Consider the following 11,457-nt stretch of genomic DNA (forward strand, 5'->3'; position numbering starts at 1 on the left):
CCCACCCCCAGCCCTGCTACACTCTGGAATGTGTCGTCCCGGAGAGGCCTCTTTCAGAAGAAGGTGGTGGTCACGGAAAGAAATTAGAGCGGAGCACACTGGGAGCGCGGCGCTACCCCGGCGCCCGGAAAGCGGATATGTGATGCTTCCTGGGACTTGAAGTCCAGGGTTTGCCTCCACCGGGGAACCCGAGTCCCGGGCAGTCGGTGCCGCAGAGAGCCTGAGCGCAGCCTGCTGGGGGTTGTAGTCCTCTGGCGGCCTAGGGCCCCGGGCATTACTGGGAAGCCTGGCAGTCTTAGGACTACAAGCTCCAGAAGCTCATGGGCAGGCGGGAGGGCGGGGCCGAGCTGGAGGCTGGGGTGCCGCCTCCTCTGCATTGCCGGGGCCAGAATATTAAAACGGAGGGCCCACAAGGGTCCCCGAAGCGGCTGCGATGCAGAAATACGAGAAACTGGAGAAGATTGGGGAAGGTAATAGGACCACGAGATGTTCTTGCAAGATCTTCTGCATTCCTTGCATCTCTGGCTCCTCTACCATCAGCAATACCCACAGACTCCGACCTCAGCACCGGCTGCAGCCCTGGCCTCGAGCTCCACACTCCGTGCAGACAACAATCCTCCTGTTAGCATTTCCTGCAGACGCCCCCCTCCCAAACTTAGCACTCCCTGTAGGCCCGACCTCCGGACCTCAGTACTTCCTGCATTTCCTACCCTCAGCACCACTTGCACAACCCCCTTCCCCCCCAGCCTCAGTTCTGGCAGCAGACCTCCAACCTCAACATTCCTGCCAGCCTTCATTCCTCTCCCAGACCCCTGCTCACTATTTCCGGCCCCTCTCAAAGCACTGCCTTCATTATAGACCTACCTGGCAGTCACAGCCTCTCCCTGCTGTGGACCTCTTTGAGCCTCTGCAGGCCCCTCTGTGCCACGTCCCCACTCACAAAGCTCCGCCACGCCCGGCTTTCACCCTGATTCTCTTCTCTTATTCCTCCAGGCATCAGAACACACTCCCATGATACCTCCCCTCTTGGGAAGGACTTCTTGGGGTGGGGAAGGATGCCCCATTCTTTCCCTCACCCCAACCTCCTTCCACTAGGCACCTACGGAACAGTGTTCAAGGCCAAAAATCGGGAGACTCATGAGATCGTGGCCCTGAAACGGGTGAGGCTGGATGACGATGATGAGGTAGGACTGGGCCATCTGGGCGGGGGGCGGGGGGGGGGGGTGATTGAGGGCCCAGGCTGGGTGGGATGTGACTGTGGCCCACCCTGCCCCCTCCCATGTGTAGGGAGTGCCGAGTTCTGCCCTTCGGGAAATCTGCCTACTCAAAGAGCTGAAGCACAAGAACATTGTCAGGTGTGTAGGCCCGAAGGATCCTCCTTGCCTGTGTGGCCATCCGGTGGAGGTGGGGGCTTCAGCGATGGACTGGGCTGCTAGTGGGATGTTAGGAGCATCCTTGTGGACCTGCCTGCTAAGCCCTCCCTTCTCCCTAGGCTTCATGACGTCCTGCATAGCGACAAGAAGTTGACTTTGGTTTTTGAGTTCTGTGACCAGGTGAGAGTGGGACTTGGGGGACAGTAGCCTTGGGAGGATATAGGGGCCCAGACTGAGGTTAAACTCTGTCCCATTCCCCCACTCCATCCCTTTTTAGGACCTTAAGAAATATTTTGACAGCTGCAATGGTGATCTAGATCCTGAAATTGTGAAGGTGAGGGGACTGGTGTTCTGGGGTCTCGTGGAGGCTGGGGTTCGAGTTATACGTTCAGTGTACCTGCCTTTGAGTACCAAGCTCAGGCCCTGAACAGAGATGCTCTGGGCGTCAGGGACTGAGAGAATCCTGTGTTTACGCTCCAGGAGCATTTTCCCATGATTTCTGACCTGACAGTAATGGTCTCAGTGACATGATTTACACTTGAGAGATGAAAAAATGAGATTCAAAGAGAGACATTATTCATTCAACAAATACTTACTGAATGTTTTGCTGTGCGCCAGGCACTGTTCTAGGCCCACGACCAAATGCCTCGTCTCAGATTCCAAGGGAAACAAATGCTGAATAATACTACAGCACAATATATGTATATGTTGACTGTTATGATGTGGATGTTCAAATGAGGCCAGGGAGGAGAGAATAGTGTGGGCCGGGAAGGTAGGAAGGTGCACATGGCTGTAAGTCCCCCCATTCATTGTTCATTTCTAATATCCAGCATAATACAGAGTAAACCCTTGATAATAAATGTGTGGTGTGTCGCTCAACTTGGTGCTAAAAGTCCAGTGGGCACGAAGCAAAACAGAGGGCGAAGAGGGCAGTTGGGCACAGCTTCCCATCCAGAGGGTCTGACGCCCTCTTCCCTGCTCCTCCCCCAGTCATTCCTCTTCCAGCTGCTAAAAGGCCTGGGATTTTGTCACAGCCGAAACGTGCTGCACAGGGACCTGAAGCCTCAGAATCTGCTCATAAACAGGGTACCTCTTGGGGAGAAGGTGGGAGATGGGGGAGACTGGAGCCAATGTCTGAACGACGAGGAAGCCGGGCTAGAAGGTGGGACCACGGAGCTAGGCTTGACACTGTTCCTCCCATCTCCCTCAGAATGGGGAGCTGAAATTGGCTGATTTCGGGTTGGCTCGAGCCTTTGGGATCCCTGTTCGCTGTTACTCCGCTGAGGTGAGCGGGTGGGGTGGGATATTGGGTTGAGGGAGGGCTTCCCCAGTGAGCAGCTCTCTCAGCTCCTACTCTAGGACCCAAAACATTACTCTCTCCTATCTGAGCCTCCTCCCCCCAGCCCTCTAAGTGGGGGGTCCCTGTGGGTGGGGTCTTTTCCAGGTGGTCACGCTGTGGTACCGCCCACCGGATGTCCTCTTTGGGGCCAAGCTGTACTCCACGTCCATTGACATGTGGTCAGCCGGCTGCATTTTTGCAGGTGACGTGCTGGGGGTCTGCAGAGGCACTTTCTCTCCCCTTTGAGCTGACAGATAGGGTTTGGAGGGTCCCCTCTGGGGCAAGGAGCAGGGCCATTGGGGCTGGGGAGTCTTGGGAGTGAGGGTTTCTTCATGTGTCCGCTCCTCTCACCCTGTCCTCTTTCTCCCAGAGCTGGCCAATGCAGGGAGGCCTCTCTTCCCCGGCAACGATGTAGATGACCAGTTGAAGAGGATCTTCCGATATCCTTCCATTCCCCTTCGCCTCGAGCCCTCTGGAAGGGGAGTAAGGAGCCTTGGGCGATGGGCTGGGTCAGCATGGGAGGGGCTGTGGGCTTCTGAAGGTCAGGGATGGAGGGCAGAGGGTGGGGAACACCCCTGGTTGTCACAGTGCAGCTGCATGCAGCCAGCTGGAAAGAGTGTGACATGTAGACAAGGAGGTATCCCTGGGGGAAGAAGCCAAGAGAATGATCCTCCAGCTACAAGGTGACTCCTTAGGACCAAGGAGCCAAAAGGATCAGCAGGAGGGTCTGTGGGAGTCGGGGGAGGCTGGCCGGTGCTCAGTACACAGACATCAGGGTTCAGGTCCCAGCAGATGACATGTGTATCTGTAGCGCCTGGCCCACGGTAAACACCATGCAGGTGGGACTGAAAATGAGAATCCCATGTGCTGGGACTGCTTTTGTCGTGAGCTGGTGGATAAAGCGGGGCGGGCAGGGGTGAGTCTGAAGAATCCTTCCTGGGAGAAGAGCCTCGCACCCTGCCCTGTTGCACAGAGTGATCCTTGACTCCCTGGACACACTGCTGGGGACACCGACTGAGGAGCAATGGCCCGCCATGACCAAGCTCCCGGACTATAAGGTGTTACGGGGGGTGGGGGTCATGGTTCAGCGGTGGTCCTTATTCCTCAGCCCTAGCAGCCTCCATGCCCCTTACCTCTGGTCTGACTCTGTCTGTCTCCTACAGCCCTACCCGATGTACCCGGCCACAACATCCCTGGTGAACGTCGTACCCAAGCTCAATGCCACAGGCAGGGACCTGCTGCAGGTGACCGAGAGCAGGGGAACTGGGGGAGGGTGGGGCTCTGGGCAGCTGGCCCTGCCTGACCCTGCCACGCCTTCCTTCTGTGCCTCCAGAACCTCCTGAAGTGCAACCCCATCCAGCGCATCTCGGCAGAGGAGGCTCTGCAGCACCCCTACTTCTCCGACTTCTGCCCCCCCTAGGCGCTGGGACCCTGGGCCGCCAGGCTGGGGCCTGGCCTGTTTTCAGCCCCCTCCAGGGAGGGGAGGAAAGCAAGGACGCACAGTGTGCTGAGCTCCAGCTGTGCTGGGCCCACGAGGGGGGAGGCGCCCTCGCCTGGGTTCTCTCTCCCTCTACAGACTTTATTTAATTTCATAAATTGGCTCCTTTCCCACAGTCTGGCTAATGTGGTGGTGGGTGGCTCTGAGAGGGTGGGCTTGGGTTGGGGTTTCTACCCCGCTTCACCACCACATGCAACCCTGTCCTGTCCCACTGTGCGCTGTACGTGGTCCTGGGCTGGGGGCTGAGGGCTGAGGGCTGGGGGCAGGGGGCTATGACTCTCAACCCAGTGGCTGGGCGCAGGGCAGTGCTGTGCCCACACGTGCTTATGTGCTTGTGCACACCACTTTCTCGGCCCAGGAGGGCCCGTGACTAAGGGCGTAGGCAGCCAGTGTCTGAGAGCTTCCACTGGAACAGGAGAAAAGGGCCAGGCGTTTCCTTGTGGTTCTCCATATCCCATGGGTGCCTGCCCTGTCCCTTCCCTCTTCATCCCCCCCCCATACCTTGGCCTGCAGGCTGGGACAGGAGAGACTCAAAGATGTAGTTAGCTCAGGAACACCTTTCCCTGCCTATTTGTCAGTTTTCTCCTATTTGGGGTTGCAGGGAAAGTGGGCTGTGGCTGGGCGTGTCCTTACTAGCAGAAGTGAGGCCGGCCCCCTCACCCTCTCAAGCTGGGGCCTCTGCTGTTGAAGGGAGGTCGGGGAAGCAAGAGCTCTTCCCACGGAGACAGCATGCTGAGCCTGATCCCATATGTGAGAAAAATAGTCACGATCTAAGGCAGGACAACAGCTTGTGTTCTTGGAAGTGGGAGATTCCCTCTGCCTGATCCCCACTTCCCTATAGTCCCCCAATGGGATTGTCCTGCCACTGACCCCTGTCTGCCTGCACACCTGGCCTTGGGCTCCATTCTCTCTGAGATGTCACACTGAAGCTCATTCCCGCTGAGGTACAAATGACTGGTGCCCCCTTATTACTCTTCTCTCCCAGAGAGACATTTGCAGGCTAATTGGGAAGCCACCCACGTTTCAGACACCATGTCCTTAGATGATAGCTGGCAGAAGTCTTGTGCCTGACTGAGTAGGGCTGACCTTGGCCTGACTGGTCTGCCCGTAAGAGGAATAGCTCAGGCTGATGCACTAGAACTTTATTTGGGATGAAGGTGACAAATAAAGAGCAGAGCGTGCAGGCAGAGGGTGTCCAGGATGTTGAGGCTCGGCCCTGAAGACGCAGACACCAGGTCTAGAGCCGTGTGACGAGGTAGCAGGTGCGGTGGGAGGCGGAAAGAGTCCTGGTGACGGCACAGGGAGGGGTGGAAGGCCTGCTGAGACACAGACCACAGCGCTGGGACAGGAGGCCTCGGACCAATGCCCTGCCCTGCTCCTGCCCTCCTGGACCTGACCGCCACCCTCTGGACTGGGCCTGCCCCATCTCCCTTGACCTTTGGGTGGCATTTTGTGTTACCTGGAGCCTAAACTGAGATTGGGCACTTGATTTCCATGGCTGCCCGGCCCTTCCTGAAGCTGTGGGAGAAGGGAGAGGGTCAGAGGAGGGGAAGGCTCCTCCCACCCAGGGACCAGCCAAGTCCTGCATCCGGGTGGAGGTGGCAGGGGAGGAAGAGCGGGCTGTTACCAGATGGGTGCTGGAGGGCCTTTGGGAGCGCTTCCGGTTCCAGAAATATCCCAGGACCCTGTCTAGGAACACCTGGGGGCAAGCAGTGGGGAGGTGGTCAGCCCACACCTCCTCCTCTTCCCCCCACCTCCCGGGTGGGTCCGGGGCTTCCTTCCCTCTCCCAGAGCTGGGCCCAGGCCCACCTCGCAGAGGTAGTCCAGGATCTCGAGGATGGTGAGCAGGCTGGCCCCGATGAACAGCCCCATCTGGCCCCCAATGTCGCCTGTGGAGATGGGGTCATTGTCGGCTCACAGCCACCTGCTCTGTGCACACCTCCCCAGGGCACCCTGCACACACCTAGCAGCTCTGACACCTCATAGGCCTTCTTCTGCTCCACTGTCTCGTAGTTGAGGGCCTCAAAGAAGATGTCCAGCACCAGTACGTTCTCCCTGGAGGAAAGGGGGCGGGAATGCTCACTGGACACCCCCTGGTGTGCGTTCCCTGGTCTCTAGGAGGGACATCGTCACCCCCGTTTGCAGAGGACACAGAGTCAGAGACGTTAGGCGGCTAGTCCAGAGCCCCGTGCTGACATGCAGGCTGGTGGGTGGGCACAGGAAGGCCTGGTTGGCCTGGGGGAAGGCGCCCGCCCCGCCCCGCCGGGCTCACGCGATGTAGGCCTCGCTGCGGTTGTATTTCCGGGCCAGGTAGCGGGCAGCAGCGCGGCTGGGCATCCGCACCATAGAGAGCTCCTTGGCGTAACGCGTGATGGCGCACGGGTTGGGGCACACGCACGAGTCCTTCCGCAGCATGGCGTCTGCGGGCCACAGTCGTCTGGTCAGGGCTGCCTGCCCTGTGGGGTGGGGGTCCCGGGCCCAGCGCGGCGGGGGCGGGATGCAGGGAGCTGGCCCCTTACCCAGCGTCGGGTTGGCGCAGTCCTTGTACTGCTGCGGGCTGCACACCGGTGCGCTACCTGGGGGACCAGACGGGAGGGCGTGTGTGACAGCTCAGGGCTCCTCCCAGGCTCAGCCCCGCCCCGCGGCCCCGTGTCCCCTCCCCCACTCCGTACCAGGCATGTGCATCATTCGGCAGCCGCACTTCCGAGCCACATAGCGGGTTTCGCAGGCCAGGCGACACCCCATTAGACTATAGGGAGGGCTGGGGCCTGGGCTGGGGCTGGGGGGACCCAGGGGACCAGCGGGTTCTGGCTCAAAGTCGGGGTCTAGGGATGCTGAGCTGCAGTCGCCCCAGGGTGGTGGCAGGAAGCTCAGCTGTAGAGGGTTAAGGAGGCTTGGGGAGAAGCGGGCACCCAGGGAGAATGTGAGTGGTCACTGAGGGGTTGAGGCCCTGGGACAGGTCTGAAGAGCTGCAGGGTTGGGGTCTGAAGTGGCGTCGGCTGGAGGAGGGGGTGGGAGCCTTGGTGGGGGAAGGAGGGCTTCGCCCAGGCAAGGATACTTGCTGCTGCTGGCAAGACACAAACACCTGGTAGCCAGGGGCTGCCCCAAAGCCCAGCTGGTCGATGCTAGGTGGCTCCTCCTGGGTGTGGATCTGCACTCGGATCCCCACCTCAAAGGGGGTCTCCTCTGTGAGGGGGGAGGGGACCTGAGGCCTGGGTTCCTGGAGGCCCTGGCTGCAGCCCCTCTCCCCAGGCCTGTGATGGGCCAACCCCGCCCGCTCCCTACTCATAAAGGAAGGACATGCTTCAGGTCTCTGCCCAGCACCTCCTCTCCTTCCCAGAGCCTTTTGCACCCCACCGGTGGCCACCCCCTAGCCTCACACGCGGGATCCCCTACCCATGTCCTTCCACACGGGCAGGTACTCGTCCTGCTGCACATCCAGCATGATCTCCAGCCCATTGCCCGCTCCGCCCTTGGGGGTGGTGAGAAGCTCTGCCCCATCCGCACCGGAGTTGAAGGTGTAGCACTGACCCATCCTGGTAAAGATCTGGGGGTAGCAGACGGGTGCAGACCTCACCGGGGAGCAAGGGGCAGCCAGGCAAGCCCAGGGCCATGGGACCGCTCCCTTCCCCATCCTCTGTTTGGATTTCTTCTTTGAATACGGAGGCCCACATCTCAATGCCCCCCATCATACAGGCGCATGTAGTTGGACCCTCATGGGCTCCCATCACGCCACCTTCTCACCCCTTCTATCCGCAGCCGAGGGCACCAGTCCACAGGGCAAGTGTTTCTTTGGAGGCTGGGGTAAAAAACAGTGGGTCCCAGTTGCTCCCCTCCAGGACTGGCAGAATGTGAAGCAGAGGGAAACCAGCCCCTCCCTTGCAGACAGTAGGGTCTTCTGCCCTGAGCCGGTTGGGCCCCACTTGTATCCCTCCACCCCCAGGAGTGGGGTTTCCATAGCCCAGACCTGAGCCCAGAGCCAGCCTCGGTGAGTGCCCACTCTGGAAGGTGTGACCTGGCACACTCTAGTCCAGCTGAGTGACAGGGCTGGTCTCAACAGAAAGGTGGGTATTGGTCAGGTGGGGGCCTGCATCCTGGCTGGGAAGGACAGGGTCCCAGGGCACAGGTGCTAAGATCCCTGGCTTTGGGGGAACCTGGGCTGCGAAGACTGGGATGGCCAGCCCTGGACACTGCTGGGTCTCTGGTGGGACAGGGTGGGTGGCCAGCTCACCGCAGTGAAGTTCTCGGGCCCACAGGGTCGGCCGCGGTAGCGACAGTCCAGCAGCATGTCCTCCAGCGTGTGCCCAGCCCGGGTGTAGAGTCGGGCCATGTCGAAGGTGGGGCTGGGCATGAAGCCAGGTGGTGTGGGGGGCTGGCCCAGTGCGCGCAGGAAGGCGGCGTGCTCAGAGGGCTCCAGGCCTAGCAGCGAGGGCCCGGCCCAGTGCAGGTCATTGGGCGTGAGACGTGAGCGGCGCAGCGGGTTGATGTTGCACAGGGTGATGGCCGGGAAGGTGAGCTGGTGGCTTTCGCGCTCGTCCAGGGCCGTCTCGTGATGGAACTCCCCATAGTAGCGCACCCTCTCTGCCACCTGGTAGAGGAAGGCAGCCATCGACAGGAGCATGGCCACGGCCCACAGCCCTCGGCGCGGGGTCAGGCTTCCTTGACCAAAGACATGGCTCAGCCCATGTAGCGTGCAGCTGCTGGCGAACACACTGATGTCCGAGGCCTGTCGCCGGGCCTCCTCCGGCCCTGAGGGGGGCTTCATGGCCCCCGCTGAGGTGAGGGAACAGAGAGGGCTGGGGTTGGTGGCCAGGCTACAGAGGCTTAGGAGCAGGAGAGGGTCAGCCTGAGGTCTGGGAGGGGCTGGCCAGGCAGGGGACAGTGCAGTGGGAGGCAAGGAGAGGAGCCACACCTGAAAGGGAGGTGGGGAGGCACTGGCCTGGCTGGGTTGGATGCAGTGACCTGAAGGGTCCAGCTGGCCTCGTCCGGGAACAGGCTGTGGCTCCACGGGCCGGGGCTGGGCTGGGGGCTCCGCCGCTGAGCAGGTAGGGTGCAGCCTGCGTGGAGAGCAGGGCTGGTCTGCTGCTCTGCTGAGCCAGAGCTGCCGCAGAGGATTGGGTTTCAGCAGTGAGGGGCATGGGGGCTGGCAGAGCAGCCTGGGGGGTGGGGAGGTCCCTGGAGCCCCAGGCTGAGCCATTAGTGCAGCATGGGGGGGCGGGGGTTTGTTGAGGCCAGAGGCGCCAGCAGGAAACCACAGCAACCCTGGTTGGGCTTGAGGAGAACCCAGAGATAATCGGGGCTGGGGGTGCCCTTGGGGCCTCTGGTTTCCCAGCTGCAGTCCCTGTGTGTGGGGCTGAGAGTCAGTCACTGGCCCTTGGCCTGGCTCCTCCCTCCTCCCTCCCCACTAACATCATCACGGGGGGGGGTGGGGGGGGGCGGGGGGTGGGGGGGTGTTTCATTTTGCAAAGAGGGGAGTTGGCTCTTGACCAGGCTGGAAGGTGGTGGGGCGTTTGGCATTGGCCATCTCCTCCTCCTGAGCCCCCAGTGTTCCAGCCTATACCAGGTGGCCCAGGCCTCTGCAGGTCCCATGTCCTGGGGGTGTCTCTTGAGTGACCCTCTTCCTGCCCCCGCCCCCAACTCGTGCCCTCCTGCCTGGGAGGTTGGTCTCTATCACAATGAACGTGGGCTCACCTGTCACACTCCCAGGTAACATAGTCCAGTTCCCATGGTGTTCTATGATTTCACATCTTTTTTTACTTAACATATTCTGGGGACCATGTGATATCCGTACCTGGAAAACTTCCCCATTTTTAAATGGCTGCATACCCTTCCATTATGTGGACACACCCTTGTTGATATCACCGCATCCCTGATGAATTCCGGGGGTTTCCAGTCTTCCATTACAGTGTGCTCAGCAACACTAACTCCCAGAAACAGAAGTGCTGGGTCAAGAGGCAACTTCATGGGTCATTTGATGCCACAAAATTCCTGGTGTAGGAGTCACACCATTTTGTGCTCCCAGCAGTAACACGGGAGAGTGCCTGCTTTTTTGTGAGCTGGCGGGAGGGCCCTGGGCCACAGAGCTGGCACATCTGACTGAACAAGTGTCAGAGGATCCAGAGCCTGTGGGGCAGTGGGGCATCTCCCAGCAGCTGGAGCAGGCACCTCCAGAGAGCAGAGCATGGCCTGTGACGTCCCTGCCTGCTGGTCTGACGGATCAGGGTGTCTTGGGGAACCAAGCTGAGGGCCACAGGAGCCAGCCCGGTGGATGGGGAATGGGGAGACAGATGCTGCACTGGGGGCCTGAGAGAAAGCAGGTTTTTATCTCCATTAACTCACTGAAATCTGTTTCTACTTCATCTCTCTCCACAGAGCATTTGAGGCCACTGGGTTCATGTTGGTGGGCTCTTGGCTGTGAGTAGAAGAAACATAGTTCACAACATGGTCACAGGGCACTGCAGTTGCCTGTCTGATGGGCAGGGGCTGTCAACCCCATCGTGGGCATGAGAGGTGCTCAATGAACACATTTTGGACAGAAGAAGTGGGTAATACGGTTTATTGCCCAGATCTGACCACCTTCGGAGGCTGCAGCATTGTGAGTTTTAAGTACTTTACCATTGAAACTCTTAAAACAAACTGTCAAAATTAAGCACCGCCAGGCTCAGGATCCATGTTGAATAGCCAAAGGAGCAAAGGTCCAGGTTCAGGCTACACGGCGCCAACCTCATGGCCTTCCAGCTGAAGGCACACGTGGACCTCACTACTTTCCTAGCTGAGCGGGGCGTGGGAGCAGGATTTGGAGAGGCCACCATGAAGGGCTAAGGAGACCCAGAATCTGGTGTCAGAGGACCGAGGCCAGGGCTGGAGTAGCAGGAACTGGCCCAGCTGGCTCTCCTGAGGGAGGGGCCAGTGTGGACTGGGGGGAGGGGGCTTAAGGCCTGCTCTTGGCGGCACTAGGTGCTTAGTTGGCAAAGCAACCAGAAGTCAGCCCTGGGCTCTGCTTCCTGGGTGCTCTGGGATGCGATTTCTCCATCGGTCAGGGAGTGGGGCAGCAAAGCAGGGCGGCTGTGGCCGTGGTATTTTGGGTGGTTTCTGGTCCTAACCACACACAGAAGAGGCTATGGAGTTCCTCACCCAGCTCCTGCGCTCACACCTGAGCTCTGCTTCTGCAATTGCTGCTGCCCCCCCAACCATGCCTCACCCTCTGTGCCACAGGAGAAACCTAACATGTTTGGTCAGCCTCGGAG

At 59.8% G+C, this 11,457-nt stretch overlaps 2 protein-coding genes across 4 annotated transcripts; one reads left to right on the top strand and one right to left on the bottom strand.

Annotated features, from left to right (window-relative positions):
* The first annotated feature begins 353 nt into the window (after window positions 1-353).
* Window positions 354-4,318, top strand: CDK5 (cyclin dependent kinase 5). 3 transcript variants are annotated; one of them, XM_070424946.1, is made up of 12 exons: window positions 354-470; window positions 1,096-1,184; window positions 1,288-1,355; window positions 1,493-1,553; window positions 1,651-1,707; window positions 2,364-2,459; window positions 2,584-2,658; window positions 2,818-2,914; window positions 3,083-3,152; window positions 3,710-3,770; window positions 3,876-3,956; window positions 4,046-4,318. In XM_070424946.1, the coding sequence occupies exons 1-12, from the start codon at window positions 434-436 to the stop codon at window positions 4,130-4,132; spliced, it is 879 nt and encodes a 292-aa protein (XP_070281047.1). In that variant the 5' UTR covers window positions 354-433; the 3' UTR covers window positions 4,133-4,318. The 3 variants fall into 3 exon arrangements, with proteins under 3 accessions (XP_070281047.1, XP_070281045.1, XP_070281044.1); XM_070424944.1 differs by lacking the exons at window positions 3,876-3,956; window positions 4,046-4,318 and having other exon boundaries at window positions 3,083-3,195; window positions 3,686-3,712; XM_070424943.1 differs by lacking the exons at window positions 3,710-3,770; window positions 3,876-3,956; window positions 4,046-4,318 and having other exon boundaries at window positions 3,083-3,708.
* A 1,046-nt stretch (window positions 4,319-5,364) lies between these two features.
* On the bottom strand, window positions 5,365-10,661 carry ASIC3 (acid sensing ion channel subunit 3). Its single transcript, XM_070423664.1, has 13 exons — window positions 10,037-10,661; window positions 9,123-9,267; window positions 8,442-8,983; window positions 7,607-7,757; window positions 7,269-7,396; window positions 6,883-7,084; window positions 6,730-6,786; window positions 6,483-6,630; window positions 6,174-6,265; window positions 6,020-6,099; window positions 5,838-5,909; window positions 5,670-5,728; window positions 5,365-5,526 (listed from the first exon to the last, which is right to left on the bottom strand). The coding sequence occupies exons 1-13, from the start codon at window positions 10,172-10,174 to the stop codon at window positions 5,448-5,450; spliced, it is 1,893 nt and encodes a 630-aa protein (XP_070279765.1). The 5' UTR covers window positions 10,175-10,661; the 3' UTR covers window positions 5,365-5,447.
* Between the last annotated feature and the right edge of the window lie 796 nt (window positions 10,662-11,457).

This window comes from Myotis yumanensis, unplaced genomic scaffold (genome assembly GCF_028538775.1).
Source record: "Myotis yumanensis isolate MYYU_CA2020_CCGP unplaced genomic scaffold, mMyoYum1.0.hap1 SCAF_9, whole genome shotgun sequence".
Lineage (NCBI taxonomy): Eukaryota > Metazoa > Chordata > Mammalia > Chiroptera > Vespertilionidae > Myotis > Myotis yumanensis.

Excerpts from the sequence above, each read along its gene's own strand:
- ASIC3 (XM_070423664.1), bottom strand. The coding sequence starts at position 10,174 with ATGAAGTTGCCTCTTGACCCAGCACTTCTGTTTCTGGGAGTTAGTGTT. Across the intron at positions 7,758-8,441 it reads GGCCCGAGAACTTCACTGCG|ATCTTTACCAGGATGGGTCA; the intron begins GTGAGCTGGCCA and ends TGCTACCCCCAG. Across the intron at positions 5,910-6,019 it reads TCCTGGACTACCTCTGCGAG|GTGTTCCTAGACAGGGTCCT; the intron begins GTGGGCCTGGGC and ends GCTTGCCCCCAG.
- CDK5 (XM_070424943.1), top strand. The coding sequence starts at position 434 with ATGCAGAAATACGAGAAACTGGAGAAGATTGGGGAAG. Across the intron at positions 1,356-1,492 it reads AAGCACAAGAACATTGTCAG|GCTTCATGACGTCCTGCATA; the intron begins GTGTGTAGGCCC and ends CCTTCTCCCTAG. Across the intron at positions 1,708-2,363 it reads TAGATCCTGAAATTGTGAAG|TCATTCCTCTTCCAGCTGCT; the intron begins GTGAGGGGACTG and ends CTCCTCCCCCAG.